Raw genomic sequence first — 16,652 nt, 5'->3', positions numbered from 1 at the left:
TCGCTTAATGATCGCGGGTCGTTAGATTACATTCTGTATCGCGCAAAGCGCAAGATTGTGAGCGAGCCGACACGCGCGGATATCCGAGCAGAGGGATACGTGCTACTTAATTACCACGATAAATTTAATTATTCCAGTTTCAGATTAATATCCAAGGACAGTATCCAGAACGATATCGTAATTATCAAATAATCGATTTCACGCTACATCATTTCTATGCATTTTATTCATTTATTTAAATTTTTCCATTTTTATTTACTTTTTTGCGTTCGCAGTATCCGGTAGTTGATCTCGGCCGTAATTAACACAATGTAATACCTCGTATTTTATCCCGGTTTTTCTGTTTAGCGCTCGTTATTACGTTTTCTCTCGAGAAGAAGACGGCGGAGATCTGTTCGTCGCGTGTAACAATTTCCTAACGGGCACAAAAAAACAATGACACACTTTAAACAACAGCTGCGCAAAAATGAACGTAAATATTCGTGCGACAAGTGTAGACGGTACTTAAGAAGCGATATAACTTCTCGATTATATAATTAAGTAAGAGAGATGGTAAAGTAATGTAAGATTGGCTTTTGATAGCTGATGCAAAAACTAAGCTTGTACAGTGTGTGCGAAGAAGAATATATCAAGACGGAAGCGCGTGCTAGAGGTTTAATTACGATTCCAGGCTTGAGATAGCGAGATGTATTCTGCAGCGTTAGTACGTCCACCAAGTATATTCAGTCAATTCTTTTTCCAAGCGGCTATACTCGCGCAATCTACGGAATTTCCGTGGAAAGAGAGCTCGTTCTCTCGCAATCGGGTGCAACGACATAAAATGAAGATAATGCGCCGCCTGATTATTTGCTCGTAGTTTCGTTAGTGTTTGAAAGGTCGAGCCAGTTCATTGAATCGCATACACTCCGTTTTAAGAATTAAGCTAAGAGTCGAGGGAAAAAGAAGTCGCTCGATTTCGCATACTTCTCTCCTATTTCGTCTCTCCTTTTTTTCTCACGATTACGATAACCCACTTTTCACGATCGTTCATTGTATGAATCGCTCATAGCTCCGTTCTTTCCATCATCAGTGTTCCATCATCCTCCGAGCGAATAGAAGACTATTTCGAGAAGGAGAGAGTGGGATAAATCGCGCGTGTAACGCGACTTAGGGATGCCGTTCTGTGGGGAACGGAAGAACGAAATGCCGCGCCGGAGTCGCGGATTACGGATTTATGCAATGCCTCCGACGTTAGTCATCTTGGAAGTATCTAATTGCCAACGTGGAGTGTCCGCTAAATTGCGGCCGGAAAAAACATTTCACAACGGATCGGGGGAGTTACCTATCGTTCAAGCCGCGGCGCTCAATATACGACCGTCGCGTTTCCCGGTCGCGTGCCGTGTATTTATTTCGAGCGAATTTTGTCGCGCGCGATCGTATTTCCGTTCCCAATTGCGCTACGTAATCGGCCAAGCGCGAACAATCGATGCCCGCTATCGCGTATCCCTGCAGCCCTATTGATCTGTCTCACGACAAAACTCCCGTTCCGGTGCCCGGTTTAGCTTCGGCAGGAAACTCCCCGTTACGGGACTTGGGGAACTTGAAGTACGGCAGCAATAACAAATATCCATAAATCTGAATATCGCAAGACATTCGGATATCTAATGCGCGTCCTGGAATATTTATTGGGTAACCGTTCTCCTTGGGTGTCTCTTCTTCCTCGTCGTAACTTCTCGCGCCCTCGTCCGAGCGAAGTGGCTGCAGTCTCCCGAGGACGGGATATCGCAGAGATTGTGTCGAGGCGGGCGAACCCGGCGTGGCTCGCTTGACAGATTGTCGGGAAATTTAATAAAATCGGTCGCTCGCGAAGGAATAATACTCGCGCCGTAATATATCAACTTGATATCATCAAGCAGACACATCGCAACACACGCGGGCTGCGACCGATCCGCGATCGGTGCAACACGCGGAACATCTGACGCCATCGCGGAAGCACGTGAGAAGTCGGCTAATGAGATACCATTCACCGCGACTATATTCGTCTTATCCTGGGTAACTCCTCGGTGACCGCGTGCGTGCGAACGCTTATGGGAAGATCTGGGGTGGTGCCGCGTAATATTTCGAGCAAATAAATGACTATTGTCTGTATATAACAATTGTCGAGGTGCATCTCCGTGAAACACCTCGCGTAGGTTTTCCGTTTCTATTTTTTATACAAGGATGGAATGTAAGAAGAACTTCTGCAGCTTTATAGACGTAATATCATTATCGAATGCCGGTACTCGATAATAACACATTATATACGTAAAAACATATAGTGTTATTATATCAAGACAAATATCGAGTTTATCTATGCTATTTCTCTTTTTTTTTCTATTTTGTAAATTATGCAGAGAAGTAGGAAGCTAATTAATTTAATAATATCCAGATATTCAATAACAGCTGTAATATAATATGAGGTTGTATAAGACAACATCATATCGGTATTTACAGCAATCAATTTGTTATATATTATTTGTTATTACTTTATTACATAAAAGCAAAATCTATTTTTAATTACTGATATGTAAATAATGTCTTTTTCATGACGGTTTCAATTTCCGTTTGCTACATAATTATTTTAATTATGAATTCATATTATAATGAGAATTATGTCGAATATTATAATGCGAATAAATTAATTCAGAAGCAGATATTTTACTGTAAAGCGGCTCTATGTAAGTTAATATAAAAAATTTACAAAATTACATATTCTTATGAAAATAAAAGAGTTTCACAAACGTGGGTCTCTCGTGAAATTTGAAATTTCTTTGACACGTCCCATTCTCTTCTGATAGCCCTTATACAAATTTAATACTGTAAGTGATTTTTTGGCTAGTGATTAATCATTTAAAAGCACTATTAAAAGCACTATTAACAGTGCTTTTAATAGTGTTTTTAAGTGATTAATTACTAGCTAAAAAATCACTTACAGTATTAAATTTCTATAAGGGAGCCAGATTATCATCGACTCGTCAACGATTTATAAAATTATCATTTATTCACATGCAGTGCGTTTTCGCGTTGCACCGCAAACGTTACATCCCTCTCGCGGCCGCTATTGCGACACGATAAATGGTACCTTGATCATCTAGTAAATTATGTTTGCTGTGCTGCCTAATGGTGCCATAATTAACGTTACGCCAATTTACACGTAAACAATTATTGGTTATTATGTAACACGCGCACGTACGCGCGCACGTGAATACGTGATCTTCGCGAATGCGAGTGATCGAGAGAAATCTTATCATTTTCAATTTCTCAATTTCCACCAGGTGGAATGCGATGTCCGATCCGGATTCGCTCTCGCCAGACGGGTTTCCGCCTTTTTGCCCACTTTTTTTCCAATACGCCAGCCCTATTTTTAGATGTACCCTAAAAAAGAGCGGGGGATCCCCTCTCCTTTTCTATTCTTTTCCTCATTCAGCCACAGGTAGTCGGCGTTCTCTATCTACTCATGCGTTATGCGCCGCGGCCCAACATTTCTCTCTCAGCTCTAAAAGTAATATAAAAACTTTATATCTCCCAGAACCATACTGGTTATAATAATTTGACAATTTTCATAGAGAGCAAAAAACTTCCTGGCAATTTTTCAAAGATAACGTTCCATTTAATGGGAGGCTCTCTCATTAAAGAGACCGAGGATATATCAAATTTATTGCGAACATTTTCAAGTTTCGTGGATTACTTTACAATGACGTACAAACGGTAATGACGGAAATTTAATCATAAAAAGTGCGTATGCAAAACGACTTCAAGAGATGTAATTTTTCAGCAGAAATCTAAAGGTGAAGTACGTATAGACTTTAAAGAAAATCTTTCATTAAATGCCGCATTTTTATTTCTCGCCGATGTCATTGATTAATTACATCGGGAGTTACGTACCTTGAATTTAAAAAGTCCTTCTTTTTGCGCGCTTTTCTTTTGTCTTCGAGGGTAATAAGTACATGGTGCAGCGGAACTGCACCGATAACGAGCATCCTGTGACAATAACATATACCACTTCTGCGCAGGCAACGTAAAATAATTATTCTTGAAATTGTAAAAACGAGAAAATAAAAAGAAAGTGTATTGTGTTATTGTCACGAAAAAATCTAAATGATTTATCTATCTATATATTTATCATGCTTATAATAACTTCGATGAAAAATATTTCTTCAAAATGGTGATTTAATTAACAATGCGCATGTTTGTATAATAGGAACTATACAAAATGACGTAAAATCGGTGAGCCTTCAAACGATCATATTATGCCGCAATGAGATTTCCGTATAATGCATATCACGTATTATGCATATAATTACTGTAATTAATTCAACTTTATTCTGACGATTTAATTAATTATTCATGAGAGCGCTTTGCCTTCTGACAACAAAAATTTCCAAAAGACAGACGTGTAATGTCATTTTATTACATCTCGCGTCTTTTCTGCAGTTTCATTTTAATATTAAATCGATAAGTCGTCGGTTTAAATGCTAAATCATCATCGAATGGCCGCACCGTCGTCATTGTGGAAATCGCTATTACCATATAGTCTTCGAGCAATCAAAAGGTCAGTTGATTGATCCCGCAGTTGGCCTTCACGATTGTTTGATAAATAGATCGCGTTATCGCTTTTGGAGCCAAATATTTCTTCGAAATTTGATCGTTGAACCAATTAGGTTTAACAAGCCGTATATACACGCTGCGGTACACTTTTAAAAACATGCCGCTAATTCATTCGATTTATTGCGCTGCGGATACTCCGATGTACTTATAGATTAAACGAGATAAATTTGATATTGAGAATAATGTCGTTGTGGGGGTACTCCATACGAGATCGGAATGTAGAATTCGCCATTTTTCTCACGAGGATTTGCGATTTCTCGCACGATTCCGCGCACGTACCGAGATACGTGTGTTCGGAAAATCACGACGATATCCATTCGTTTTTCTCCTCTTCGAAATAATTATGTTATTACCGAGATTAGATAAATTTCCGCATGTATGTCATTAAGATTCGACTGGTTTTTTGTAATCAGTGGCCTAAAGAATATCTTTATGTATTCATCAACATATAATCAACGAAATAATTATTACGCATCTACTATTTAGATTAATCAGATTTTCGCAATTATGAAAAATAAAAAATTCTCAGGCTAAGAGGTATCATTGGTTATCAATCAAATCAGTCAATTTTTTTTGCTGTGATTAGAAAAAAAAGAACATTTCGAGATGCATTTTTAATTATCGGTTAATGTGATGAGGGAATCGAATCTTCTTCTTCCATTTTATTGTCTCTAACATCTTCTCTGACTGCTTCGCGCGGACTCAATCGATGGATCAAAGAACGATTCACGATCAGGCGTTCGCACGCTCGCTCACGGGTTCGCTCGTACTCGTCTTATATACAAAGCACGCACACACGCGGCAGACGAGATGGTGTGTGGGACTCCGAAGGTCCACGTGGTCGTGGATCACGGTAGTGGTAACAGTCGTCCCCCGGCCGTCGTTCAAGTGTGCATGAACGTCGGTCATCATCTCCGCCGGCCGCAGCCGCCGCCGCCGCCGCCGAGAGAGGAGAGTAGCTGTGGGAAAAACGCGAAACAAGAAAACAAGCCGGGACAAGTTCGCTTTCGTTCGTGGATCCGTGTGAGTTTTGCGCGCTGACCGCAACGGGCAATTCGCCGGTGCATCTACGGTGCATCCCGCCGCGAAGCGAATTGTTCTCCAGTCCAGTTCTCCATTATTCGGGGTGTGTGTGCGCGCGCGAGCGCGCGCGAGTCCGCGATGTGCTCCGAAAGGGTTGCCGAACTCCGCGGGGATCGTTGATCGTGATCTGTGCTACGCGACCAATTGTCCGTGATTTATGCAATCTGATCGATCGCGCGGTCCAATAAGGATAAATCATATACGCCGTTGTTTATTTTAGCTCCTTATAGACTTTAACAGAACGTGGAGGCAAGGTGATCAGTCGTTTCAAGGCTGTAAGTATATAACGTATATATTTCTTTGTCGCGTTTAAGAGAAAAAGAGAGAGAAATGCGGAAATTCACAGCTTTGTGGCATGTAAAGTTATTGAAATTGTCGTTCCTGAAGAGGCCATTATCTTATGCATGGAATTAATTTTTTACCCGACAATTACACAGCGTTTCTTTTTATTGCTACACATTAATCGTTGATATAAATATAATTACAGGCATGAATTGCTGCTCGGTAATATTGATTATAAAGTTGACAAAAGTTGACAGCAATCGTAGACAGTAGCGGAGGATTTTTACTATTTCAAACTATTGTTTTGCAACTATTGTTATCGTTAGTTGCAGGAAAATTAAAATAGAGATAATTGCTATCTTTGAAGAATATCTCACATAACGCGCTACTAAACAGCGGTACGATCAATTATTATGGCCTTAAGATTTCTAAAGTATATGTACGTAGAAATATTACTTAGATATTCATCGAGCAGTGAGTCACGTGAGCAATTAGCGTCCTCGCAAAAAAAATCATCTCGTCTAATCTTGCATAATCCGCTGCTAACAATTTGTACTTTGCTTCCGAATGCTACTTTAAAGAACACGTTGCACAGTGTTCGTTGAACTAAAAATTCCCATCGTAGGCATCGTGTTCTCGCGGAAAAACGCGAACGAGCATCGTTCATAGCGAAAGGATTCTTCTCCAGTATTGCGCTCCTCCTCCGAGGATCCTCGCCGAGAGACGGCCGGGAAACTTGCTCGACCAGCTGCCACTGTCGCTGCCGGCGAAACGATCGCACGACGTTTCCGAGAAAAGCGAGGATGCATTTCTTCCTCTTCGTGGTTACTTCGTGCGATCGCACGCGACCCTGAACTTCTTCGTTGCAAAGACTTTTGCCATTCACACGCGACGCATATGTGTACGCCGTGTTCACATATGTCAAACGCAGATGGTATTGCGAGGGCAATCAACGACACTCGATGAACGATTTCTTTTTCTCTCCCCACCTTACAGCCCGATCGTTCTTCTAGATTAATTGTCATCGCGTTCGCGCGGAGACGCGGACTCCGGTCGACCTGTATCGGACTTTGTCTAATAACTCTTCCATCCGACAAGTCCGATTCATGATCCTCGTTCCGCTGGAATATATGCTCGTAAGAAATCCACTCGTATATTCTTCACTTTTTACTTGTTTCTCGAACGTAATCTGTCTCTTTATTCGAGAGATGTTATTTAAAAAGTGTTTTATTTGTATATCAAACGCCTCGGGTATTTCATATTTTATGTAACTTTATTAGCGACCGTGAACTTATTTCTGCCCCTCGTGAAATAATGTGGTGATGTTTAAGCGGAAAAACTGCGGTTTAGTACTTTAAATCACTTCTCCTCCTCCTCCTCGCATCTACTTCATTTGCGATCTCACTTGTATGACACAATAGACATAATATTCTATTGTTTAATTAACGCGCAAAATGTCAATGTCCAAGATCGATAAAGACTAACGGAGTAGGAAAGAAAATAGAGAATTTATTGCACATGCTCGCTACTTTTTAATGCGTGCAAGCTGAAGGCATGACGACGTCACGTTGATTACTTAATCACATATAACCTGTCGGTATAAATATATAAATTTTGACGTTTAATGCAGATGTCGGCAAATCTCCAAATGACGGCTTTTAGCAGTTTTATTTCGCATTATATGCTTCCGATTTTATATCCTTTTCGCACGTCTCGATGAAACACATTTGACATTTATTTAAAAAAACGTGTTAATACCGCTCAATATATATATACCCACTGATTACGTACTACGATCGTAATATATTCACAAATCTGGTTTACATAATGTTACGACACGAAAGTTGTATTTATATGCTCGATTCCAATATGTATATATGCTCCTGTTAACCTTGCGTTTTGTAAACACAGATTTTTTGAGAAGGTTCATTCGGTAATTTCTCACCTCGACGAGGACTGTCTCGTAAGAATTAATCGCTCGACAGCAGAAGGAGATTAGTCTGCTTAGTCACGATTGTCCCTCGATACTTGACGTCGGTGGCCTTGAACTTTGAACCCTGCTTGACTTCGAGATCTTGTGTGGAAACTTAAAAGTAGACGGAGACTTATGTGCACAAGACACTTGCGCAAGACAACAGTTCGGCAAGATTGAAATGAATACCAGTTTAGCAAGATTGAATTGAATTATTCCTCGAATCAATTTGACATCTTGAGACTTGAGGGGAAAAGGAGTTGGGCATCGTTTCTATAAACATCGTCTTTAAATGCATTCACATTTAATTTTAAAAGCGCGGTATTAATATAATTAATATATTAATCAATAATATTTATTACTTCAATGTATCAATGGATCCTGATGCAAACTATCTGTAACTGCATGAAAGAATATTTGTGTAAATGAAACTTACGTTACACTGTCTTGCAGTTGCGTTATCTCGTTGTCGCAACAACGGTCACTGCCGCGTGTAATAATTACGTGCCAACGACACTCGCATATTCGGACTACAGGCCGCGCCGCACATATTAATAAATCGGATCGCGGATTTTCACCTGGAAACGGATCGACATATAGCATGGACTGCGCTCAGGTACAGAAAAATATGACCGGTGACTCATCGGCCGAAGAAAAGAGATAGTTACTGGTAGAGGTCAATTCTACCGGACACTTTTTGAAGGCTTTCGTGTGGCGATCGCGTAGTCCTACTATATGTATGTCGATTTGGAAACGTGAGAAGGTGACGCACGCTTGATGGAACTCATTGTTGCAATCGCGTGTATTGATTCAATTTGACAGAAGAATTTACATTTACATTTAGATTTATTAATTTATAATTTGATTGATTGCGGTTGCGCCGACACTGTCTCGTTTTTATAGCTTCGTGACAAAGTCTCGTTACTACTAGTCGATTATTTGACAGGCTGTCGCATAATAGATCATTATTTTTTGTTAAGCCATTGATATATTGAAAAAGGTCACGATTAATGACTTCTCCGCGTTTAATTGTTTCCATTGCGCTGTATAGAAGTGATGAACTTTAATCGCCGTCGGCAGGACAGGCGGGCGCTTTGATTTACAACGCGGTGTTTTTCTTCAAATGCGCATAAAAAAAGGTATCATTAAGTCTACATGTGTCGAACGCGGCGATTGTTACGAAATGATTCGAGTTTATTCGGGCGCCGTAACCGCGACCGTAATCGCATAACTGTACACCGCACGGAACCAGTGAAAGTGCGCGTTGTTCGCGGAGTGTTAATAAACGAAGCTCTGGGCGCGGACCGGAATGCCTCTTTTTTGCACGATTTTCCGCAGAACCAGAAGTTCGCTCGCGCCTCGACGATATAAACGGCAATAACCGACTCGTGATTCATGGTCACTGAATGAAATCCAAAAGAAGTCGTATTTCGCGATAATTATACCCGACAAAAACTATGCAAATTAATTTCTATTAGCGTCATTATCATCTCGATTTGTAAAAAATCACAGTTTTGTTCCGGTCGCTTATGTAATTGTTCATTTAAAGAAGAAACGTGGCTGAGTATAACGTAATACGTTTTTATGAGCTGAATCGAATTTTGTAGGAGCTGTATGTGCCGCTGCATTAGAATTGCGTTATTAGGCTGCATCTTTTCGCTTTTGTGAGATTTTATGTGACAAAGGACGCCATATGAGGAACACTGTGTTTTAGAGAAGGCGTATAAATAATATTGTAGTACATGGGTTTCGCCTGATTAATTATATATTTGCTAAACTTTCGACGATACTATCTCGAGCCTCATCGGGAAGTGTCCTTCCTGTACGTTTGTGCTTCGTTAGCAGTAAAATATTATTTACTCACATATAATATACAAAGTGTTGAATAAATCGTGCTACAATCTTTAAAAAAGGCGATTTCTCGTAAAAGAACAAGTATGAAATAAGGAATAAGTCATTTTTTTAATTGATTGAATAATAATTCTATCGAAAAATGATTTTAGATACTCTAGATAGAATAGTAATATGCTTCCTTTTTATTTCTTCCAAGGAATGATTTCCTTACTGATTGTATTACAATTGCCTGGGTACCATCATGCATTTGCACTGGATGCAGACTGCATTGCAGAATATTTAAGACGGCGCACGCTTGTACTTTTGTGCACCGCCAATCGTATTACAGCCATGTAGTTCTTTGTAAGTGCAGCCGCATCCGTCTCTGCGATTACGTTAATGACATATTCCTCCACGGGATTAGCAAATCAATAATTACTACGGATCTTCGTTATCTCATGAGGGACTCATGTAATCGTATACGAATGACTGGTCGTCGTGTACGCGACTGCGAATGCTGATTAATTTGGAGGTCACGCGATTAAGAAAGAAGGAGCTATTGACAAAAATTCTTCTTGATAAAACGCGGCATTGGATTTAATTGCCTTCGTCTGCCGTGATACGTAATTTCGTCGCAATTTCTGTAAATTGAGCCAAATTATTGTGACTGTTCGATTCTTTTTGCATAATTATGCAGTAAGAAACCTTCGTGAAAGAGAAAGAATATTTGTGTTAATGTTTTTTTTTGCCTAATATAATTTCTGTTTGCAACGCAAACTCATTTGAAACGTTCTATATTATTACTAATATATACATTATACATATATATTCTAATAATTTTACAACGGATTCGTTTATAGACTGAAATTAGTTGCGACTAATAACCAGAAATAAATGTTCTCGTATTTCTTCTGGTCTTTGCGCACACGTTGCTCTGCATTTGTAATTTCTCCCCGGAAAAAGATTGATGCAGACAGGATATTTATTTCTGATACGCATTTTATCCTTGCACGAGAACCGCCGCTCGGTTCACTACTCCATATCTCTGTAATGCATCCTGTCGTCCAGTGCAGCACGCGACAGAACAGTATACGCACTTCCGGCTGCAGCTGCATCGACAGACACGCAAATTAGTCACGCTGCTCATGTATATATGCATGTGTATTTGCGTTGAATCTCGCAGTAAAATGTAAACATTCCATTTTCGATATCGGTAGATTAATCATAAATTTTATCCCCCCACTTCCGCGAGGCACTGCTTCTGTGGCACTTTTTTTGTAACTGACACTTTTTTTGTAACGTTATTTTCTTCGAATTAACATAACAGGTTTGAACTTCAGCTGATTAAATGACGCGAACGCACGTTACAGTACGTAGATGCTAATCTTTGCAATTGCTTCGCGCAATCTTCTCAAGATAAAATAATTGTTTATTGGGGGATAATTAAAACGGACCCTTCGTGGAACGCGGACCCTTTCCGAGAGATTCGCACGAGACCGTGAAATTCAACGGCCGTGTATTCAAAATTTGGCAAATAGAACTAGTCGAGTTCGGGTCGTGTGTTAGATAGGACGACCGGCAGAGCGGATCTCCGGCGAAAGGACAATAGACAATTCACGGGTCTTATTGAAATATCGGATTCTTCCCGGAGTGGAACTAAGCGGCAGTGTCGATGGGACATTCGCAGGCAACTGAGGCAGTCTGAGCAGAAAAATAGCAGTAAATATAGAATTTTTGTTTTCGCAAAAATTTAAAATGTAAAATATGTATCTACATATATGTACATAAATGTACATATATGTATAATAGTATAAATAAACTAGTACCGCGCGATAACGTCACGATAAGAGGATAAAGTACGCGTAAACAATAGATTTCGTTTCGCAATGTGAATATTGGAACATAAAATATATTTGTGCGGACGTTGCACGGACATTTAATTTTAATCGGCTGTCAGTCCGATCTCTCACTCCGTACCCTTTGCGCGACGGGGGAATTTCGGAGTGCTATTTATCTCGCGTATCTCCCCGAGCCTGAATTCCCAATGAAAGTGGATTCGCCGGTGCTACTCGCATGATTGCGCTGCTTAGTAATGGATACGTAAGACGTTGAATGCAACTCTGCAACGGTGAGAAATTTTCAGCTGTTTCTTCATGCGGCGATAAAATTTTCTGATAGGTCACCATTCACCGACAGCATTTTTCCAAGTGCACTCGGTTCAAGTGGATTCCACACATTTCGAGCACTCTTAAGACGGCAAAAGTATACGGCGTGGCTGCACGCGAACTCGCGAAACTTTCCATTGTATCGCGCGAGGTTTTCGGTGCAGTTTTACAAGCGAGATCTCGCTTGGGTCGTAAACGCCTGTCGGCTATCGTCAGGAATTTTTGCGACTCTACATAACTTTTTTTAACGTAACGCTTGGATTGCATAAAAAATGTCTCAATTTGTAATATGCAAATAATTGGATGTATTTGTTAAATAGCGATAATATTTTATTATATAGCGTTCAATTATCCGGATATCGATTTTTCTGAGTATTGAGATACTTAATTATATTCAGATTATTATTTATCGCTTGTTATTATATAAATATTGTTTATATTATTTTATCTATTATTTTTTAATTACCTTTCTCTCTAAAGTTTCGAATAATCAATAAACCGAATAATCAATGAACTCTGAAATAACCGAATATATTATTATTTCTTCAACTTTATTTACATAATCGATGCCTCGTACATAATAGGCAGTAGTTACAAGGTCATCAAGATAGATTCCAAATATAAATAGATAAATTCCAACTATGAATAGATCCGTGAAATCCGTGAAATCGCGTGAGCAAGACGATTGTACATGTAAAGAATTTTGCAGAAATGGATAAGAGAGAAAGATATTTTATTAAAGGTTAATTATTCACTTTTTTCAGGATAAAATTTTAAAATCAAGTCATTTTTTCATTCATTTTACATTTAATTGCAATCAGCTTGTTTAGTCCATTAAATACCCCTCGAAATAATTTGCAGCGCTAAATATCGGCCGTTCTCCATTAAAAATGAAGATCGATCAGCTCGGGCTTCTTCTTTGGAAGAACTACATCATTCGGAAGCGACAACCAGTAAGTTTGTCGATTTAACGAAATGTTTGTTTTCTGCTTCATCAAGTACATCTAAATCATACGAAATAATTTCAGGGAATTCTGGCCCTCATTTTTTTCTGGCCAGTAGTGGTTTTCATGATTCTCTACACGGTGCGCGACAATGTCGAGCCGGAGTATCATCCGACGTGTCAGTTTCACGCGAGGTCGATGCCACAAGACGGGCTTCTGCCTTTCGTGCAGAGTTACATATGCAGCGTCGGAAGTCCCTGCGATCCGTTATCGGAATACGAGGAGGTGCCGTCGTACAAAAACGCCACGTTAGTTTTTACGCAACGGCTATATATACCTAATCCATTAAAATCCAGAAAAGCATAGTTCATTCTCTTTTTCTTTCTCTTTGCAATATTAGTTTAGGTCCTTTAATCGTGGAACTGCAACCGATGGTCAATAACAAGACGATTATCTCCGCTGTGGAAACACTGCCGCAGAGTATCCAGTTGTTGAAGTCAATGGCACAAATACTCACCAAGCCGGAAATCAAGGCGCTTTTTGGTACGATTATACGGCAAACAAGTTGAAATTTAACTTTGTGATATTGAATTCGATAATTAAATATCTGAATGTGTCGGATAGATAGAGGAATCCGTTTGGGCGACTTGTTCAACAATCACGAAGAAATTAAGAACTTACTCAGATCTCATATGCCGGGAGCAAGGGAGGGCTTGATTGACGGTTTGTTCGAGTCATCCGTAAAATTAATATACGTAAGTAATCACATTCGTTTAAACAGATATGCCACTAATTATAACGATACCTCTAGTAATTTCTTCTAATCTTGCATAAACATTAGCGGTACATCTGTTTCCTTAAGCTTATTTCTGCAGCGCAAAAAAAAAATTAGTTTTATCAATTTTTATCCACAGTTAATTGAAACTTTCGGTTCGTCTAACATCGACGGCGTCATTTGCTCGCCGGAAAGCCTGAAGAAGTATTTGATTCTACCCAAAGAGGAGGATTTCGCGGAGATCTCGAATGTCCTTTGCAACATCGACCCGCTAGCAATCCCCGATATTTTGGAGAATCTTTCGAAACACCTGGACTTTACTGGTTTACTGGAGATGGTCGACCGCGCGATGGCGAAGTTTCGCGATTACAATTTCTTCCAGGATCTGAAACGGGCGACGGAGACCATCCTCGATTTGAAAACATCCAAGAAGTACATACCGGAGTACTTGAGGATCCGTGAATGGCTGCCAAAAATAATCTTGGTCTTTCAAAATGTAAACTTCAAGGAAATTGATCTGGATTTGTAAGTCTGTTTGCGATGTTTCGTCCCCACAAACCTATTTCTTCAAGTTTCCAATTAAATTTCACGAAGTTATATCAAAATATCTCGAAAAATATGAACGTGACGTTCTAATTTCAGCATCAATAAAGCCCTCGTGGTTCTCGATCCCGTATTTGCATACGAACGAGATTGGCCGGTCGCTCGAAGCGGATTTTTAAAAATAAACAGACTCTTGAAGATGGTGAAAGAAGTTGTCAAAAACCGCGAAGTCAATTCCACGGATGATTTCTTCAGCGTGATGGATCGGTTGCGCGGGGCGATATCGGCTATCTCCTCGAATCCGGATAATTATGAAAATATCACGCAGATATTAGATCTGTCTTTTCAGATCATGCAGGATGGTATCAAGCTCACTAATAAACTACTGGATCGCCACGTGGATGGTTTTGAATTGTAAGTATCTTTTTTTTTTAAGGCTAATATTCAACTGTAATATTACTTAATTTTTAATTCCTAGAGCCGCTGAAGTTTTCGATGGTCTCAGAAGCTTCTTCTCCGATAATATAGTAAATTCAGTTACATACATTGTATCATTGATGGATAATATCGTGCAAATGATCCATCATGTTGCTGTCATTCACGAAGAAACTTTGAGAAGATTATACGAGATCTCTAAAAGACATCAGAATTTAGTTCAAAAGATATTGACAAATTTCCAACCTACTGTGTACAAAACGGTTATTCGGTCCTTCTCCCGATTAGATTTTGTGGAGGTTTGTTATATTTATTACATGATATGTGTCATATTCTTATTATACTTTACTTTAAACATTTATTTCATTGTGATTATCATTAAATTAAGCTAATAAAATTATGCTTTTCTAAACTTTTCTTATAGCGTCTCGTAAATGATGTTAAAAAAAGAAAAGTCGAAGAAGTGTTTTGCCAAGAAGGCACAATGAAAGAGATATTCGAGAATTATGTTGAGTTTCAAGACAAATCCAAAGAAATAAACGAATTAATCTGCGGCGATGACGGAAAGAAATTTATTGCCGACGTTTATGACAGTTTTGAATTCGAGAAGTTTGGGAAAATCGTATGTACAACGATTGATTAACGATAAAATAATAACTTGAGTTTTAATTTTATAATTAAAGGAATTTACATTTTTCAGGTGACAAATACTTTATCGACCATGGTCACTATGGCATTCAAACAAGTAGTCAGGGTTGAGAATTCAAACTTAACATCCGTTGTGAGAAATGTTAAAGGATTCGTGGCTTATCTGAACGCGCGAAAAGTAAAGTACTTAAATTGGGGCATTTTTGAAATCACTGATGAATGGAAAAAAACTTTCAACGAGATGCAACATCAAGGAAGATTAGATGTGTGAGTAGAAAAAGAACAAATCAGCAGATACAAGCAATATGAATTTTATTTATGTACTTGTTTAGATTAAAGCTGTGAATGTATTAAACAATACCTATAAGCAGATGTTCTTCAATTCACTCGTTTATTTAGCGCTTATATTAATTATATTTTCGTACACAATTATTTCTGAATAAAAAGTGATTTAATTTGTGCATCCAGTATCTCACAATCAATTTATTGTTTTTACTCATAAACTACGAAATATTCTAATTTGCACTAATTTGTCTTTTATGTTTATTTAGCCTGGGAATTCACCTGAGCATAGCGAAGATGCTGGGTATTCGCAGTTTATCGTACATGTCCGTCAAACCGGATCTGGAAAATATGGATATGATAGCTGAAGTAATTTTGCAAGATCTACGAAATAATCCTACCAGCTGGATCGGGGAAGTACGCCGACACGAAGCTGAGTTAATCGAATCGTTTTACCTTACCATCACGGATAAAGAAAAGGTCGAGTTCAATCTTGTCTTATTTCTCAGATTTTGTATAATATAATCGATTGTATATTCCGTTTAATTATATTCCGATTTTAAATCTCAATGCGATTTTCGTTGAAACAGGCCTTGCAGATCCTGGAGTATTCCAATTTCACGCGTACGTACTGCACGGAATTGAATCCGCCGAATTTGCTGAATTTTCCTAAGGAATCGAATAGCACGATTCTGAAGGAATTGACGTGCTATCTATCCAAAATTGTGCAAAGGAATCTGGAATTGAACGTGACCAACATCGAAATCGAGGAAGCCACTTACGGGCTGAGGGAATTTAATTGGACGGCCTTCAACGAAAAGACAATCGAGATTTACCAATACGTCGATACCCTGGTGCAGCAGGAGGATCAGCATTACGATTTGAAGAAATTGGAGGAATTGAGGGAGAACTTTAAGATTTCGTGGACGACGAACGTAACGACGAAAGATGCGTGGGAGATCAGGTAAGAAATATGTTCAATGCGCTTCAATTCGCACGCACAAATCTTGTGCTATCTTTTGCAAATTCATTGTCGCTCGTATAATGCCATGGGATTTGATCGC

The 16,652-nt window shown here is 39.1% G+C and overlaps 1 protein-coding gene across 6 annotated transcripts in view; it reads left to right on the top strand.

The window, feature by feature from the left end:
* Positions 1–5,493: 5,493 nt before the first annotated feature.
* Ldd (lipid droplet defective) overlaps positions 5,494–16,652 on the top strand; it is a 36,665-nt gene continuing 25,506 nt past the window's right edge. For 4 of the 6 annotated variants that reach the window (XM_071785721.1, XM_071785725.1, XM_071785722.1 and 1 more), the window contains exons 1-12: positions 11,894–11,924; positions 12,823–12,914; positions 12,990–13,213; positions 13,306–13,448; positions 13,530–13,660; positions 13,820–14,205; positions 14,323–14,637; positions 14,702–14,957; positions 15,083–15,280; positions 15,359–15,573; positions 15,858–16,068; positions 16,179–16,552. In XM_071785721.1, coding sequence (XP_071641822.1) covers positions 11,909–11,924; positions 12,823–12,914; positions 12,990–13,213; positions 13,306–13,448; positions 13,530–13,660; positions 13,820–14,205; positions 14,323–14,637; positions 14,702–14,957; positions 15,083–15,280; positions 15,359–15,573; positions 15,858–16,068; positions 16,179–16,552 — 2,561 coding nt within the window. In that variant the 5' untranslated portion in view covers positions 11,894–11,908. Of the gene's footprint in view, positions 5,985–11,362; positions 11,516–11,893; positions 11,925–12,822; positions 12,915–12,989; positions 13,214–13,305; positions 13,449–13,529; positions 13,661–13,819; positions 14,206–14,322; positions 14,638–14,701; positions 14,958–15,082; positions 15,281–15,358; positions 15,574–15,857; positions 16,069–16,178; positions 16,553–16,652 lie in introns of those variants that run through there. The other 2 variants (XM_071785724.1, XM_071785723.1) reach the window with 2 other exon arrangements.

Source organism: Temnothorax longispinosus, chromosome 8 (assembly GCF_030848805.1).
Source record: "Temnothorax longispinosus isolate EJ_2023e chromosome 8, Tlon_JGU_v1, whole genome shotgun sequence".
NCBI classification, from domain to species: domain Eukaryota; kingdom Metazoa; phylum Arthropoda; class Insecta; order Hymenoptera; family Formicidae; genus Temnothorax; species Temnothorax longispinosus.
Note: the sequence above shows the minus strand (reverse complement) of the source record. Positions and strands in the feature narration are given on the sequence as shown.